The sequence below is a fragment of the Leptodactylus fuscus genome, chromosome 1, assembly GCF_031893055.1.
Source record: "Leptodactylus fuscus isolate aLepFus1 chromosome 1, aLepFus1.hap2, whole genome shotgun sequence".
Lineage (NCBI taxonomy): Eukaryota > Metazoa > Chordata > Amphibia > Anura > Leptodactylidae > Leptodactylus > Leptodactylus fuscus.
In genome coordinates this window covers 153,139,707-153,157,799 of record NC_134265.1, presented here as the reverse complement: position 1 = coordinate 153,157,799, position 18,093 = coordinate 153,139,707, and the positions used below count along the sequence as shown (strand labels likewise).

At 43.7% G+C, this 18,093-nt stretch overlaps 1 protein-coding gene across 2 annotated transcripts in view; it reads right to left on the bottom strand.

Annotated features, from left to right (window-relative positions):
* TRPM3 (transient receptor potential cation channel subfamily M member 3) overlaps positions 1-18,093 on the bottom strand; it is a 389,792-nt gene that overhangs the window by 73,823 nt on the left and 297,876 nt on the right. For both annotated transcript variants that reach the window (XM_075278698.1, XM_075278690.1), the window contains one exon: positions 685-822. In XM_075278698.1, the coding sequence (XP_075134799.1) occupies positions 685-822 (138 nt within the window). The remainder of the gene's footprint in view (positions 1-684; positions 823-18,093) is intronic.

Sequence of the window (18,093 nt, the reverse complement as noted above, 5' to 3'; positions counted from 1 at the left end):
GCGCCGGAGGAGGACGGGACCCGAGGACATCGGAGGAAGAGGAGGCGTGGATGAAGAAGACGGCGCACCCTGAATGCCCGCCCAGCGTGCAGTTTGGTAAGTTTATCACATTCTGTTTTATGGTTTTATTTTAAAACGGGAGGGTAGTTTAATATAACATTTACGGTGCCTGAATAGCCTTTTTAAAGGCTATTCACGCACATGTGGGGCTCTATTAGCATGATTTTGCTGATAGAGCCCCTTTAAGAGTTGATTCCAGGTTTAATCTGAAGGTACGCCAGATTTATTATTATTTTTTTTATTTTTATTTTTAATTTTAAATGTAGATTGTGAGCCCCACATAGAGCTCACAATGTCCTTTTTTCCCTACCAGTATGTCTTTTTGGAATATGGGATGGAAATCCATGCAAACACGGGGAGAACATACAAACTCCTTACAGATGGTTTTATGCCCTTGGTGGGATTTGAACACCAGGACTCCAGCGCTGCAGGGCTGCAGTGCTAACCACTGAGCCACCGTGTGGCCCCTCGCCAGATTTATTATTCAGCATTAGATGCTTTAATAAATCTATAGCAGTTTAAGACTGTCTAGTTTAAGTTTGGTCTTTATTTGTCTTAATTTTAGACAGTACTGGTATATCTGCCCGGGTGTAATTCCTTACTTAATAGAGCCAGGTTACTTACTGTGTAGAACCAGAATTTAACAATTGGTGCATTGTAGAATTCATAGATTTTTCTCCCTAGTGGTATGAGCCGATGCCGTGGATGTTCATCATCTTCCTTCTTTCTGACTGTATCTCCATTGCCTCTGGCCAGCATTGCCTATCAAGGGTAAAACAATGTTATCTTATAGTATAATAAGTAGTCAAAATAAAAATCTTCATTTTACCTTTGTATCTCTAAATAAGTCATTCATTGCTAAAACCACGAGTATATAATGGAATTTTTGCTTTATAAACTCACAATAATGCTATAATCTTCAGGGTGGAGAATATAGAACATTGCATACATAAAAGCTACTAAAGAGAACCTATCAGTAAATGTTACTTCCCTTCCCCTGAAAACTGTTACCAATGCATTATATTGTAGGCAAATAACTATCTAGCCTTATTCCTACATCTGTAATTTGTGGCCTCATTATGAAAAGTAGTAATTTCCAGAATGTTTTATGTAAATTACATTCTTGGAGTCACGAGAGTGAAGCTGCTCATCTGAATAGTCACAGCAGTGTCTGCTCCATAAATATGCTCAATATGACTTGGTTGATATTGTTTCAAGCAGTAAAAAATATTCAGTGCACTGTGCCTGTTGGACATTCCTTCAGTGCACAATGCTATTTGGGTAACCATTGCTATTCAAAGACTGGTGCATTATGGAGAGAACTTGGTGCTTGCAACACCTGTACACCAACACTACAATGTAATGGGAATGTTTTAGAGGGATAAGGCCTGGTTCACATCTGCATTCTGTATTCTGCTCAGGGAGTCCGCTTGAGGATCCCCCGAACGGAATACAGAACGTATTGACAAGCAGTGAGCTTATGAAAGCACACGGACTCCATAAACGACAGTATAATGGGGTCTGTGTATTTTCCACGCGGTGTCTGCATGGAACATGCAGAGAGAAAAGTACTTCATGAACTACTTTCCTCTTGGCATGACTCGTGCGGATACCGCGTAGAAAACACATTGACCTCATTATAGTCTATGGGGTCCATGTGCTTTTATTGCTCACCGCTTGTCAATTCGTTCGATATTCAGTTTGGGGAGTCCCCAAGCGGACTCCCAGAATGGAATACCAAACGCAGATGTGAACCAGGCCTAAAACTGCTTAGACATTTGGTTAAAGTATCACTTATAGAATCAGATGCTATAATGCTACAAGTTTATTTATCAAGCATATTTATATACCTTGTATATACACATGTTCAGTCTTGCCTCTCTCTCTGCTCCTTCAGATATAGTCAAACGGCATAATTTGGTGCTGATTTTGAGGCAGATTCCGCCTCAAAATCAGCTTCAAATTCAGTCCTGAATCTACCTTCCATTGTATTCATTGGGAGACAGAGACCACAGCAGGACACTGAAAAAATAAGCGTCCTGCTCAATCCTGTCACAGATTTTACTAGCTGATTCAGCTTCAGAAACTGCAGCACAAGACACTCTGCTATTGGGCCCATACATTTGAGCCGAATCTGAAAATAAAACCTGGGTTGGGAAGCAAGAGGACAGGAAAGTGGAGAGTAATTTGTGGCGGAAGTCTACGTCAAAGTCTGTTTTATTGGCTGTCAAAATATAGGTTATTTCCTATTTTTGTCTGTTTTCACAGTTCCCTCCAAGTACTCAAATGTACTCAAATGTATAGGGGATCTGTGAAAATGACCACCCCTCAGGTGCAAGATGACCATGAAAAGTGATGTTTTTTACAGTTATTTTGCACCTTGGTCATCTGAATGTAGCCATACTCTCTTATGACTTGCTCAGCATTCGCTTTGAAAAGCAGAGAAGGGCAGCCAACTCCGAACCTGGAATCCCTTACCTGAAAAAGCAGTGAGAGAGACGAGATTGAGCAAATGTGACCACCTTGCGCATTTACTTGCGCATTTACTGAGGTGGTGTATCTGTGGTGCCTGGCCAATTCGTGTACCACATCATTTATTCTGCTCATTGCTTGCCAGTTTTTTGCAAAAGTAGGCAGAGCGGGACAGAGAACAAGGTAGGCTGGCGTGGGGTGACCTTGGCATAAACAAATTTATTATAAATCAAACAAGAAAACTAGCATGAGTTATACATTAAATATATGCCAGTTAAGGACTGAAGTTGACTGTAATTTTGGCACACAAGAGTGTGCTTCATTTATTACGAGGCCAGAGCCTCTTAATAATTCAGGCATGCCTCGCACTGGTAAACTACTTTATTAAGACTGGAGTAGGAAAAGCCAGTCTTAATAAAATGCTTCCAATATTATAACACAAGGTTCACACTAGTGTTCAGGCATATGTCCTATGGGTCCACAAGAGACATAAACCCTGTCTGATTAAAAAGTGGTATTAGAGTCCGCCTGATTTTATACTGAAACCACCAAATTTAAGTGGACTAGGTGGCGCAGATTGCCTACAGAGACTCCAACAGTAGTGTGAATCCAGCCTTAATGGGATAAGCCCATTAAGATACAACCATGCAAAGTAAGTCAACAAAAAGATAGAATAACCCAAAATTATCAGCCACTGTGATAATCTGGCACATTTTAAAGGGACTCTATCACCAAAATCATGCTGATAGAGCCCCACATATGCATGGGCACCGTAAATGTTATATTAAACTACCCCCCAGTTTTAAAATAAAACCCTAAAAAAGAATGTTATCTACTTACGCATCGTGCACTGTGGGCGGGCATTCAGGGTGTGTCTTCTTCTTCATCCACGCCTCTTCTTCCTCCAATGTCCTCTGGTCTCGTCCTCCTCCGGCACTCGCGAGCGGACACGGATATAAAAAAATGGCCTGGGCGCTTGCGCAGTAGCATGCGGCTTCTACTACGGCTACTGCGCATGCGCACAGGCCATTTCTTTTTTTATCAGTGTCAGTTCACGAGCGCCGGATGAGGACGGGACCGGAGGACATCGGAGGAAGAAGAGGCGTGGATGAGAAGACGGCGCACCCTGAATGCCCGTCCAGCGTGCACGATGCGTAAGTAGATATCATTCTCTTTTAGGGCTTTATTTTAAAACGGGGGATGGGGGGGTAGTTTAATGTAACTTTTACGGTGCCTGAATAGCCTTTTTAAAGGCTATTCACACCTATTTGGGGCTCTATCAGCATGATTTTGATGATAGAGCCCCTTTAAAACCACGTAGTCAAAGTTTAATTCTTAGACAGCATTAATAAACCTTCCCCATTGGGCAGAAGACATGTTGAGGTATATTTACTTGTTGAAACTGCATAAAAAGTGCATGGCAAAAATGAATGCATGTTTGGATGTGGTTGTGTTTTTTACTAGTGTATATTAATGGTTAATGAGTTTGACCTTTACGTAATGCAACCTCATGAAATATCAATAATGCATGCATCTCAACAGCTAAAGACCTCACATCAGTCCATGGTTAGACAAACTGTCTACAAATCAGGAAAACTCAGGATTGTTGCTACTCTGCCTAGGAGTAGGTATCCTGTTTCCATGTATAAAAATATACAGGATTGTAAATTCCTGAAATAAAGAAAAGTGCTTATACACATCTCCAACAGCTCTAATGCTGCTACTTCACTAGTGTTCAGACCCATGTTGTGCTCCACGTTCTGCATGCTAGGAGTCGGGATGGGTGTAGAAAGTAGAGCAGGGCACCTGGGCAACACCAGAGTAGCGGTAGTGGTGAACTGATGGATGTGATTATAATCTCTTTTGCTTTTTTCAGCCATATGCAGACTCCTGCCACATTTGTAACAATTAAAAACCTCTTGAAGTTCACTCCAAGGGCACACTGGTCAATTTCTAAAGAAATAAGAATAAAACACCAACAGAAGACTGTACAAACTACAAAAACCTCTAAAAACCACTGAACATGATAAGGTTAGAAAATACAGATATTCCTTTTGTTTGCTGTCATATTGCAAAAACATTATAATCCTTGATAAAATATGTGTATATGATGCTTAAGAAACATGCTGTGAGGCTATATGATAAGATGGCGCCTGCATCCAGGATGGGTGTAAGAAGTTATGTGCTTGGCTTGCTGCCAGGAGACACCACGCAGGATCGGGCATAGTTGGCTGTATATGGAACTGCTTATGCTTCTCTTTTACTTAATCAAGATATACTACACCAATCGGGATTGAACATAGGGGGACTAATGTTGCTATTTTTCTTTTTTCTATGCTGGGTGTTGTATTAACCCCATGATGCTTTAATAAAGCGCGCAGTGCATTCTCTTCACTGCTAAGAGAGGAGTTAATACCAACAATTAGGACAGTGACAGTTACCAGAGGAATTTGGTCGGTTGGTCAACAAAGGAGTAAGTACCCTGACCTTACCAAACAAGAATGGGGTTCACAGAAGGACCTCAAAGAAAGTTGTAGGAACACAAACAGTTGGCAATAAAACACAATTAAGTTTTTAACACAACGCCCAAGTTTGGAGATAACTGCAATCCATATTATTTAACAGTACCCCTTAGGTGCTAGAGATGTAAGTAGTGACTATGGCATGCATATATGTATGACCTAAAGATAGCTGTGCTGCAAGGCATATTATCCTAGAAATATCGGTAAACTGAAACACATTTGAAAGATATAAGGCTAGGTTCACATGACATTTCGTGGAAGAATCCACCTCCAAAATTCTGCGCCTTATTCATTTAACTTGGATGCAGAAGCTTAGAGTACGTTTAGTTTATTTTGAGGTATATTCTGAAAAAAAAGGAAGCATTGTGCTCAATCGCTCTGCTTTGACTTTCTTCCGTAAAATGCACAGGGCCAGACAGAATGCCATCCTGCAACTTCTTCACTTTCTGATGCATGATCAGGCCCTTTCTTTTCCATAAGGTGAAAAAATGTGCTAGCAAAAAAATAAGCATCCTGCTCCACCTGATCTTCCAATTGAAGTGAATAGGAACAGGAAATCTTTTGCCTCATAAGTAGAGATGAGCGAGTAGTATTTGATCGAGTAGGTATTCGATCGAATACTACGGTATTTGAAATACTCGTACTCGATCAAGTACTACTCGCTATTTGAATGGAAAAGTTCGATGCAGAACCAACATTGATTGGCCAAATGCTATACAGTCGGCCAATCAAAGCTGGTTCTTCTCCTACCTTTAGAAGTCTTCTCCGTGAAGCTTCCCTGCGGCGTCTTCCAGCTCTGAATTCACTCTGCCAGGCATCGGGCCTGGGCAGAGCCGACTGTGCATGCCCGCTTGTAGTGCGAACATGCGCAGTCGGCTCTGCCCAGGCCTGATGCCTGGCAGAGTGAATTCAGAGCTGGAAGATGCCACGAGGACGCTGCACGGAGAAGACTTCTCGGAGGATCCAGCCCGACCCTCACTCGTGGACTTGGTAAGTATAATTTGATCGAACGTTGCCTACCCCTGAAACGAGCATTTTCCCCCCATAGACTATAATAGGGTTCAATATTCGATTCGAGTAGTCGAATATTGAGCAGCTACTTGAAACGAATATCGAACCTCGAACATTTTACTGTTCGCTCATCTCTACTCATAAGGAATATTTCTGTGGTGGTTTTGCATGGCAGATCCTGCTGCATATACTGTATATGGTGGGTAGATAAGATAATACAACTATATGTTGTTGATTTAGATTTGGTTCATATATAAGTGACGATAACAGGGCTAGGCAACCTTCGGCACTCCAGCTGTTGTAAAACTACAACTCCCAGTATGCATACTCGCTTTGCTGTTCTTAGAACTACTATGGAAGTGAATGGAGCATGTTGGGAGTTGTAGTTTCACAGTATGTATGTATGCATACGTGTGTATGCATTACAATACTTATGTATGCATACGTGTCTGTATTAATGCATGTTTGTGTAGTTATGCATGTGTTCAGTGCATGTGTACACATATCTATATGTGTATTTTTGCGTAACTCATTATTTTTCTTCTCTTAGGGCATATAAATATCACAGCCATATTTTTTAGTAACTGTAGAGCGTAGAGCAGCTGCATTCAGTAGCTGTCACTCTCAATTACTTGGCCAATTATGTACTACATCACTTTAGAAAACACTGTAGCTGTATAAAAGCATATTACCGTGATAACTAATTGTCAGTGTCTGCAGCAGCATAGCCAGTCTTAGCTATGTTCAAGTCATGCAATTGTATAGTTGCAGTAAATTGCCTAGGTCTGTTGGGCGTTAGTGGCATCCCTGACTACTGGCACCACTACATTCAGTAGAACATGACTTGGTTCCTTGCGCCAAGATTGTGGACAACTTCTTTGTGGTGCAGGCGACACTATCATGTCATTCAGCTGTGCTGTTCCACAGGAGCAAGTCACAAGTGGCTGGATGTTGGCACTGGTGAGTCAGGAGGTGAGTATTGTATACTGCTTTTGTTTAATTCAAGGCACAGTGTGAAGCATATAACCCTATAACTTTTTTATTTTTTCATTCACAGAGCCATATAAGGGCTTAATATTTGGAAGACAAATTGTTCTTCATAATAATATCATTTAATATTTTGTACAGCTGCAAAAAAAATCTGAATGGTGTGGAGTTGGAGAAAAAGTGCATTTGTGTGACTTTCTTACAGGCTTCGTTTTAATGGTGTTCATTGTGCAGCTAAAATGACATATCAACTGTATTCTTTCAGTCTATAGAATTCCAGGGATACCAAAATTCCAAACCCCATAACTTCTTTAATTCTCCGCTCTCAGAGCCATATGAGGTCTTAATGTTTGTGGGACAAACTTTTCTTCATGATGCCACATTAATTATTCTGTACAATGTACTGGGAAGTTGGGAAAAAATTATGAATGGGGTGAATTTGAAGAAGAATGTATTTTTGCTATTTTCTTACAGGCTTTGTTTTTACAGCGTTCACTGTGCAGCCAAAATGACATGTGACAGGTATGTGTTTCACAGTACCTACCGTAAGTACTTTTATATGTGTTCTAGGGAAATGGGGGTGATTTGAATTTTTACAACTTTTTATTCTTTTTTATATTTTTTTACTTTTTTTTTAAATGCATTTATTAGACCCCCTAGGGGTCTTGAACCCCAGGGGGTCTGATCACTAATGCAATGTATTACAATGCTAATGCATTGCAAAATACCGGGGCTTCTATTGCAGGCTACATAGAGTAGCCTGCAATAGAATCCAGGGAATGACAGGCCGGGGAATGACAAGGCTCCCCGCTGTCATGGCAACATGATCCCGGACCCGGAGTAGGCACCGACCATGGGCATTAGCGCTGGGTGTCTACTGTATAAAAATGTTAGACACCCGGCATCTATGGCGGCCGCCCGGCTCCTGAGCGGCCTCCATGTTTAAACACCATTTTACTGATTATTCAAACGTGCCGCACCTTTTGCTGTTCTTGGAATGAGATACAGGGGTGGTGATCCACTGATCAGACAACCAGGAGCTTATTGAAGGCTCCCAGGCTTGTCTTGATTGATCTTCTAGTACAGGCTGCCTAGCACAGTCTATGTATTTTACAATTTAGCATTGCAGTGTATTGGATTAGTGATCAGACTTCCTAGGGTTGAAGACACACAGGGGGTCTAAAAATAATAGAGAAAAAAAAGTAAAAAAAAATAATTAAAAATGTAAAAAATGCTAAAAGTTCCATATATATATATATATATATATATATATATATATATATATATATACACACACACACACACACACACAGTGGGGCAAAAAAGTATTTAGTCAGTCACCAATAGTGCAAGTTCCACCACTTAAAAAGATGAGAGGCGTCTGTAATTTACATCATAGGTAGACCTCAACTATGAGAGACAAAATGAGAAAACAAATCCAGAAAATCACATTGTCTGATTTTGTAAGAATTTATTTTCAAATTATGGTGGAAAATAAGTATTTGGTCAGTAACAAAATTTCATCTCAATACTTTGTTATATATCCTTTGTTGGCAATGACAGAGGTCAAACGTTTTCTGTAAGTCTTCACAAGGTTGGCACACACTGTTGTTGGTATGTTGGCCCATTCCTCCATGCAGATCTCCTCTAGAGCAGTGATGTTTTGGAGCTGTCGCTTGGCAACACGGACTTTCAACTCCCTCCAAAGGTTTTCTATAGGGTTGAGATCTGGAGACTGGCTAGGCCACTCCAGGACCTTGAAATGCTTCTTACAAAGCCACTCCTTCGTTGCCCTGGCGGTGTGCTTTGGATCATTGTCATGTTGAAAGACCCAGCCACGTTTCATCTTCAATGCCCTTGCTGATGGAAGGAGGTTTGCACTCAAAATCTCACGATACATGGCCCCATTCATTCTTTCATGTACCCGGATCAGTTGTCCTGGCCCCTTTGCAGAGAAACAGCCCCAAAGCATGATGTTTCCACCCCCATGCTTTACAGTACGTATGGTGTTTGATGGATGCAACTCAGTATTCTTTTTCCTCCAAACACGAAAAGTTGTGTTTCTACCAAACAGTTCCAGTTTGGTTTCATCAGACCATAGGACATTCTCCCAATACTCTTCTGGATCATCCAAATGCTCTCTAGCAAACTTCAGACGGGCCCGGACATGTACTGGCTTAAGCAGTGGGACACGTCTGGCACTGCAGGATCTGAGTCCCTGGCGGCGTAGTGTGTTACTGATGGTAGGCTTTGTTACATTGGTCCCAGCTCTCTGCAGTTCATTCACTAGGTCCCCCCGCGTGGTTCTAGGATTTTTGCTCACCGTTCTTGTGATCATTTTGACCCCACGGGGTGAGATTTTGCGTGGAGCCCCAGATCGAGGGAGATTATCAGTGGTCTTGTATGTCTTCAATTTTCTAATTATTGCTCCCACAGTTGATTTCTTCAATCCAAGCTGGTTGCCTATTGCAGGTTCAGTCTTCCCAGCCTGGTGCAGGGCTACAATTTTGTTTCTGGTGTCCTTTGACAGCTCTTTGGTCTTCACCATAGTGGAGTTTGGAGTCTGACTGTTTGAGGGTGTGCACAGGTGTCTTTTTATACTGATAAGTTTAAACAGGTGCCATTACTACAGGTAATGAGTGGAGGAAAGAGGAGACTCTTAAAGAAGAAGTTACAGGTCTGTGAGAGCCAGAAATCTTGATTGTTTGTAGGTGACCAAATACTTATTTTCCACCATAATTTGAAAATAAATTCTTACAAAATCAGACAATGTGATTTTCTGGATTTGTTTTCTCATTAGTTGAGGTCTACCTATGATGTAAATTACAGACGCCTCTCATCTTTTTAAGTGGTGGAACTTGCACTATTGGTGACTGACTAAATACTTTTTTGCCCCACTGTGTGTATGTATATATATATATATATATATATATATATATATATATATATATACACAGTATATATATATAACTATGTGATCAAAAGTATCTGGACACCTTGCTGAAAATGACTTACAAGTTGGTGGCGCCCTCCATCGGTAATGTTGGAATTCAATATGGTGTTGGCCCACCCTTAGCCTTGATGACAGCTTCCACTCTCACAGGCATACATTCAATCAGGTGCTGGAAGGTTTCTTGGGGAATGGCAGCCCATTCTTCACGGAGTGCTGCACTGAGGAGAGGTATCGATGAGGTCGGTGAGGCCTGGCACAAAGTCGGCGTTCCAAAACATCCCAAAGGTGTTCTATAGGATTCAAGTCAGGACTCTGTGCAGGCCAGTCCATTGCAGAGATGTTATTGCTGTGTAACTACTCCGCCACAGGCTGTGCAGTATGAACAGGCGCTCGATCATGTTGAAAGATGCAATCGCCATCCCCAAATTGCTTTTCAATAGTGGGAAGCAAGAAGGTGTTTAAATCATCAATGTAGGCCTGTGTTGTGATAGTGCCACGCAAAACAACAAGGGGTGCAAGCCCCCCCCATGAAAAACATGACAACACCATAACACCACCGCCTCCAAAATTTACTGTTGGCACTACACACGCTGGCAGATGACGTTCACCGGGCATTTGCCATACCCACACCCTTCCATCAGATCGCCACATTGTGTACCGTGATTCGTCACTCCACCCAACGTTTTTCCACTGTTCAATCATCCAATGTTTACACTCCTTACACCAAGCGAGGCGTCGTTTGGTATTGACCTGCATGATGTATGGCACCTAATTACCTGACCACGTTCAAAGTCTGTGAGTTCCGCGGAGCACCCATTCTGCTCTCTCACGATGTCTAATGTCTACTGAGGTCGCTGATATGGAGTACCTGGCAGTAGGTGGCAGCACAATGCACCTAATATGAAAAATGTATGTTTTGGGGGGTGTCTGGATACTTTTGATCACATAGTGTGTATATATCTCCCTATATTATAAAAATGAATTTCTGTCTGTCTGTCTGTCTGTCTGTCTGTCTATCTGTCTGTCTGTGCTCTAATGCGAACCAAACGACTGGACCGATCTTCACCAAATTTGGTACAGAGATACTTCAGATATCCGGGAAGGTTTAAGACGAGACTCCAACTCGCTCGGACGTACCGTTGCTGAGATACAGCATTTCAAACACAGTGCCCCCCCCTTAGCCAATACAAACCTGCAAGACTTTCACTCATATTCCAACTGCAATACACACGGTCACTCCACATGCACAATACAACACTGATATCCAAACTGAGATAAACGCATCAGAGGATTAGATACACAGATCAGCACACAGTCCCACACACCAGAGGATTAGATACATGGGTCTGCACACAGTCCCACAAACCAGAGAATTAAATACGCACTTCTGCACACAGTTCCACACACTGAAGGATTTGATACACGCGTCTGCACACGGTTCCACATACCGAAGGATTAGATACAGGCGTCTACACACAGTTCCACACTCCAGAGGATTAGATACGCGCGTCTGCACACATTTGTACACGCCATAGGATTAGATACACGTGTCTTCACACAGTTCCACACTCCAGAGGATTAGATATGCGCGTCTGCACACAGTTGCACACGCCATAGGATTAGATACACGCGTCTTCACACAGTACCACATACAGTAGGATTAGATACGTGCGTCTACACACAGTTCCACATGCCGAAGGATTAGATACGCGCCTCTTCACACAATACCACACAGGAGAAGGTTAGATACGTGTGTGTGCACACAGTACCACACTTTGGAGGATGAGATACATGCCTCTGCACACAGTACCACAAGCCAGAGAATTAGATACGCGTCTCAGCACACAGTACCACATGGGGGAGGATTAGATACGCGCGTCTACACACAGTACCACATGCCATAGGATTATATACGCGCGTCTGCACACAGTACCACATGCTGGGGGATTGGATACATGCATCTACACACAGTTCCACACACTGTAGGATTAGATACGCACCTCTTCACACAATACCACACGGGAGGATTAGATACACGTGTCTTCACACAGTTGTACACGCCATAGGATTAGATACACGCGTCTTCACACAGTACCACATGCAGTAGGATTAGATACACGTGTCTACACACAGTTCCACACACCAAAGGATTAGATACGCGCCTCTTCACACAATACCACACAGGGGAGGATTAGATATGTGTGTGTGCACACAGTACCACACTTTGGAGGATTAGATACATGCCTCTGCACACAGTACCACAAGCCAGAGAATTAGATACGCATCTCAGCACACAGTATCACACGGGGGAGGATTAGATACGCTCATCTACACACAGTACCACATGCCATAGGATTATATACGCACGTCTGCACACAGTACCACATGCCGGGGGATTGGATACATGCTTCTACACACAGTTCCACACACTGTAGGATTAGATACGCACCTCTTCACATAATACCACACAGGGGAGGATTAGATACACGTGTCTTCACACAGCTGTACACGCCATAGGATTAGATACACGCGTCTGCACACAGTACCACATGCCGTAGGATTAGATACGCGCATCTACACACAGTACCACATGGGGGAGGATTAGATATGCGCGTCTGCACACAGTACCACATGCCGTAGAATTAGATACGTGCGTCTACACACAGTTCCACACTCCAGAGGATTAGATATGCGCGTCTGCACACAGCTGTACACGCCATAGGATTAGATACACACGTCTGCACAGAGTACCACATGCCGTAGGATTAGATACACACGTCTACACACAGTTCCACACTCCAGAGGATTAGATACGCGCGTCTGCACACAGTTGTACACGCCATAGAATTAGATACACGCGTCTGCACACAGTACCACATGCAGTAGGATTAGATACACGACTCTTCACACAGTACCACAAGGGGAGGATTAGATACGTGTGTGCACACAGTATCACACTTTGGAGGATTAGATACATGCCTCTGCACACAGTACCACAAGCCAGAGAATTAGATACGCGTCTCAGCACACAGTATCACACGGGGGAGGATTAGATACGCGCCTCTTCACACAATACCACACAGGGGAGGATTAGATACAGGCCTCTGCATACAGTACCACATGCCAGAGAATTAGATACGCGTCTCAGCACACAGTTCCACATGGGGGAGGATTAGATACGCGCATCTGCACACAGTACCACACGCCAGAGTCATTAGATACGCGCGTCTGCACACAGTTTCACTTACTGGAGGATTAGATACGCGCCTCTTCACACAATATCACATGGGGAGGATTAGATATGTGCATCTGCACAAAGTACCACACCAACAAGAATTAGACACTTGCATCTAAACACAGTACTACACGGGGAAGGATTAGATACAGCTTTACTCCAGGTATCCATAACAACTGATCACAGGTTTTTCACTGACATCCAAAATGAGATACACATAATCACATGACGCTTATGGCCATACACACAAACCACATACAAAATACACCAGTGCAAAATTGGACAATTCTTATGGGGCCACTACACAAACATAAAATGTAATATACCCGTGCGAAGCCAGGTCCTCCCTCTAGTATATATATATATATATATATATATATATATATATATATATATATATATATCTCCCTATATTATAAAAATGAATTTCTGTCTGTCTGTCTGTCTGTGCTCTAATGCGAACCAAACGACTGGACCGATCTTCACCAAATTTGGTACAGAGATACTTCAGGTATCCGGGAAGGTTTAAGACGAGACTCCAACTCACTCGGACGTACCGTTGCTGAGATACAGCATTCCAAACACAGTGCCCCCCCCCCCTTAGCCAATACAAACCAGCAAGTCTTTCACTCATATTCCAACTGCAATACACATGGTCACTCCACATGCACAATACAACACTGATATCCAAACTGAGATACACGCATCAGAAGATTAGATACACAGATCAGCACACAGTGTCACACTCCAGAAGATTAGATACACGCGTCTGCACACAGTCCCACAAACCAGAGGATTAAATACGCACTTCTGCACACAGTTCCACACACTGAAGGATTTGATACGTGCGTCTGCACACAGTTCCACATGCCGAAGGATTAGATACACGCATCTGCACAAAGTACCACACCCCGGGGGATTGGATACATGCGTCTGCACACAGTCCCACAAACCAGAGGATTACATACGCGCTTCTGCACACAGTTCCACACACTGAAGGATTTGATACGTGCGTCTGCACACAGTTCCACATACCGAAGGATTAGATACACGCGTCTGCACAAAGTACCACATCCCGGGGGATTGGATACATGCGTCTGCACACAGTACCACATGCCAAAGGATTGGATACACGCATCTGCACACAGTTCCACACACCAGAGCATAAGATATGCACGTCTGCACACAGTACCACATGTCGTCGGATTAGATACGTGCGTCTACACACAGTTCCACACTCCAGAGGATTAGATACGCGCGTCTGCAGACAGTTGTACACGCCATAGGATTAGATACACGTGTCTATACACAGTTCCACACACCAGAGCATAAGATATGCACATCTGCACACAGTACCACATGCCGCAGGATTAGATATGTGTGTCTATACACAGTTCCCCACGCCGTAGGATTAGATACGCGCCTCTTCACACAATACCACACAGGGGAGGATTAGATACGTGTGTCTGCACACAGTACCACACTTTGGAGGATTAGATACATGCCTCTGCACACAGTACCACAAGTCAGAGAATTAGATGTGCGTCTCAGCACACAGTACCACACGGGGGAGGATTAGATATGCTCATCTGCACATAGTACCACATGCCAGAGGATTAGATACGCGCATGTGCACACAGTACCACACAGGAGAGGATTAGATACGCACATCTGCACACAGTACCACATGCCAGAGGATTAGATACACACATCTGCACACAGTACCACACGCCAGAGAATTAGATACGCGCGTCTACACACAGTACCACATGCCGTAGGATTAGATACGCACGTCTACACACAGTTCCACACGCAATAGGATTAGATACACGCCTCTTCACACAATACCACACTTTGGAGGATTAGATACGTGTGCCTGAATACAGTACCACACTTCGGAGGATTAGATACATGCCTCTGCACACAGTACCACAAGCCAGAGAATTAGATACGCGTCTCAGCACACAGTACCACACAGGGAGGATTAGATACGTGCGTCTGCACACAGTACCCCACGCCAGAGGATTAGATATACGCGTCTGCACACAGTATCACATGCCGTAGGATTAGATACGTGCCTCTTAACACAATACCACACAGGTGAGGATTAGATACGTGTGTCTGCACACAGTACCACAAGCCAGAGAATTAGATACGTGTCTAAGCACACAGTACAACACGGGGAGGATTAGATACTCGCGTCTGCACAAAGTACCACATGCCTCAGGATTAGATATGTGCCTCTTCACACAATACCACACAGGGGAGGATTAGATACGTGTGTCTGCACACAGTACCACACTTTGGAGGATTAGATATATGCCTCTGCACACAGTACCACAAGCCAGAGAATTAGATACGCGTCTCAGCACTCAGTACCACACGCCAGAGGATTAGATACGCGCATCTGCACACAGTACCACATGCCGTAGGATTAGATACACGCGTCTACACACAGTTGTACACGCCATAGGATTAGATACACGCGTCTGCACACAGTACCACATGCAGTAGGATTAGATACGCGCGTCTACACACAGTTCCACACGCCGAAGAATTAGATACACACTTCTTCACACAATACCACACAGGGGAGGATTAGATACATGTGTGTGCACACAGTATCACACTTTGGAGGATTAGATACATGCCTCTGCACACAGTACCACAAGCCAGAGAATTAGATATGCGTCTCATCACACCGTCTCACATGGGGGAGGATTAGATACATGCGTCTGCACACAGTACCACACGGGGGACAATTAGATACGCACGTCTACACACAGTACCACATGCTGTAGGATTAGATACAAGCGTCTGCACACAGTACCACATGCCGGGGGAGTGGATACGCGCGTCTACACACAGTTCCACACGCCGTAGGATTAGATACGCGCCTCTTCACACAATACCACACAGGGGAGGATTAGATACACGTGTCTTCACACAGTTGTACACGCCATAGGATTAGATACACGCATGTGCACACAGTACCACATGCCGTAGGATTAGATATGCGCGTCTACACACAGTACCACATGCCGTAGGATTAGATACGCGTGTCTGCACACAGTACCACATGCCATAGGATTAGATACGTTCGTCTACACACAGTTCCACACGCCGTAGGATTAGATACGCGCCTCTTCACACAATACCACACAGGGGAGGATTAGATACGTGCATCTGCACACAGTACCACACGCTGGAGGATTAGATATGTGCATATGCACAAAGTACCACACCAACAAGGATTGGATACTTGCATCTAAACACAGTACTACATAGGGAAGGATTAGATACAGCTTTACTCCAGGTATCCATAACAACTGATCACAGGTTTTTCACTGACATCCAAAATTAGATACACATAATCACATGACGCTTATGGACATACACAGAAACAACATACAAAATACATCAGTGCAAAATTGGACAATTCTTATGGGGCCACTACACGAACATAAAATGTAATATACCCGTGCGAAGCCGGGTCCTCCCTCTAGTATATATATATATATATATATATATATATATATATATATATACACAATCAGGTATAAAACAAAGTAACACACGTATATTAGGTATCGCCGCATTTGAATCGCCTAATCTGCAAGCTTCTAAATCAGTGGTTCTCAACCTTTCTAATGCCATGACCCCGCAAAGTTCCTCATGTTGTGGTGACCCAAACAAAAAAATAATTTTGGTGGCTACTTCATAACTGTTAGGGCTAGTTCACACAGGGGGCGGTACAGCGGATTCATAGCAGATTTAGGCACTGAGAGTGACACGGGGAGCCGCGTCACTCTCGGGTAAAATCACGCCTGCCACGATTGTCGCGGTCGCGGCTAACCCCCCCCCCAGAGTCGGCTCAAATTAATGGGCTGACTCCGGAAGTTGCTGACGCTAGGCAGACGCCACGGCTCACCGAGCCGCAGAATCCGTCTGAAGAAAGTGCAGCCCGCCTCTTTTTTTCCGTGAGCGGCAACATGCCGCTCACGCAAAAAACAAGCTTGGCGGTCTAAATAGACCTCCATTGTGAGGGGGCGGATTATGATGTGGATTTTGCGCCATAATCTGCCCCCTCTGTGACCGTGTGAACGGCCTTAATTTTGCTACAGTTATGATTCGGAATGTAAATACCTGATATGCATTATGTATTCTCATTGCTACAAATCAAACATAATTTAAACATAGTGATTAATCACAAAAGCTGTCTTCCACAAAATCTGCTGACCCCCCCCCCCTTGCTCACACACAGCCTGAACCCCCATCAGCCTGAACCCTCCTATCATACTCACACACAGCCTGAACTCCCCTATCATGCTCACACACAGCCTGTACCCCACTATCATGCTCACACACTGCCTGAACTCCCCTTCCCCCCTTGCTTACACATGCTGTCTCTTCTTTCCATCTTACCTTCCAGCCTCCATTCACTGCAGCCTTCTCTTCCTGTGTAACTCGGCACTGTACTGAATAGCTCCGCCCACACCAGAGTCCGATCACATGGTCATGACGTCATCACAGGTCCTTCAGCCCACTAGGATCTACCCTGCTGCTAAAGGTAGCGCGGCTTCTCAGCGGCTAAAGCCATCAGAAATATGTATTTTCCGATGGCTTTAGGCGACCCCTGTGTTTTGGTCATTCGACCCCCGCCGGGGTCGCGACCCACAGGTTGAGAACCGCTGTTCTAAATACATTTTCCCAATATGGGGCACGCTGTAGCAGGAAAAAAAAAATAAATTGAACCAACATTTTTCCACAATTTCAGCTCTCCTAGAAGTATGTCCACAGAAAAATAAAAAAGTTATAAATTTTGGTAGGTGGGGACTATAAAAAAAAGTCGA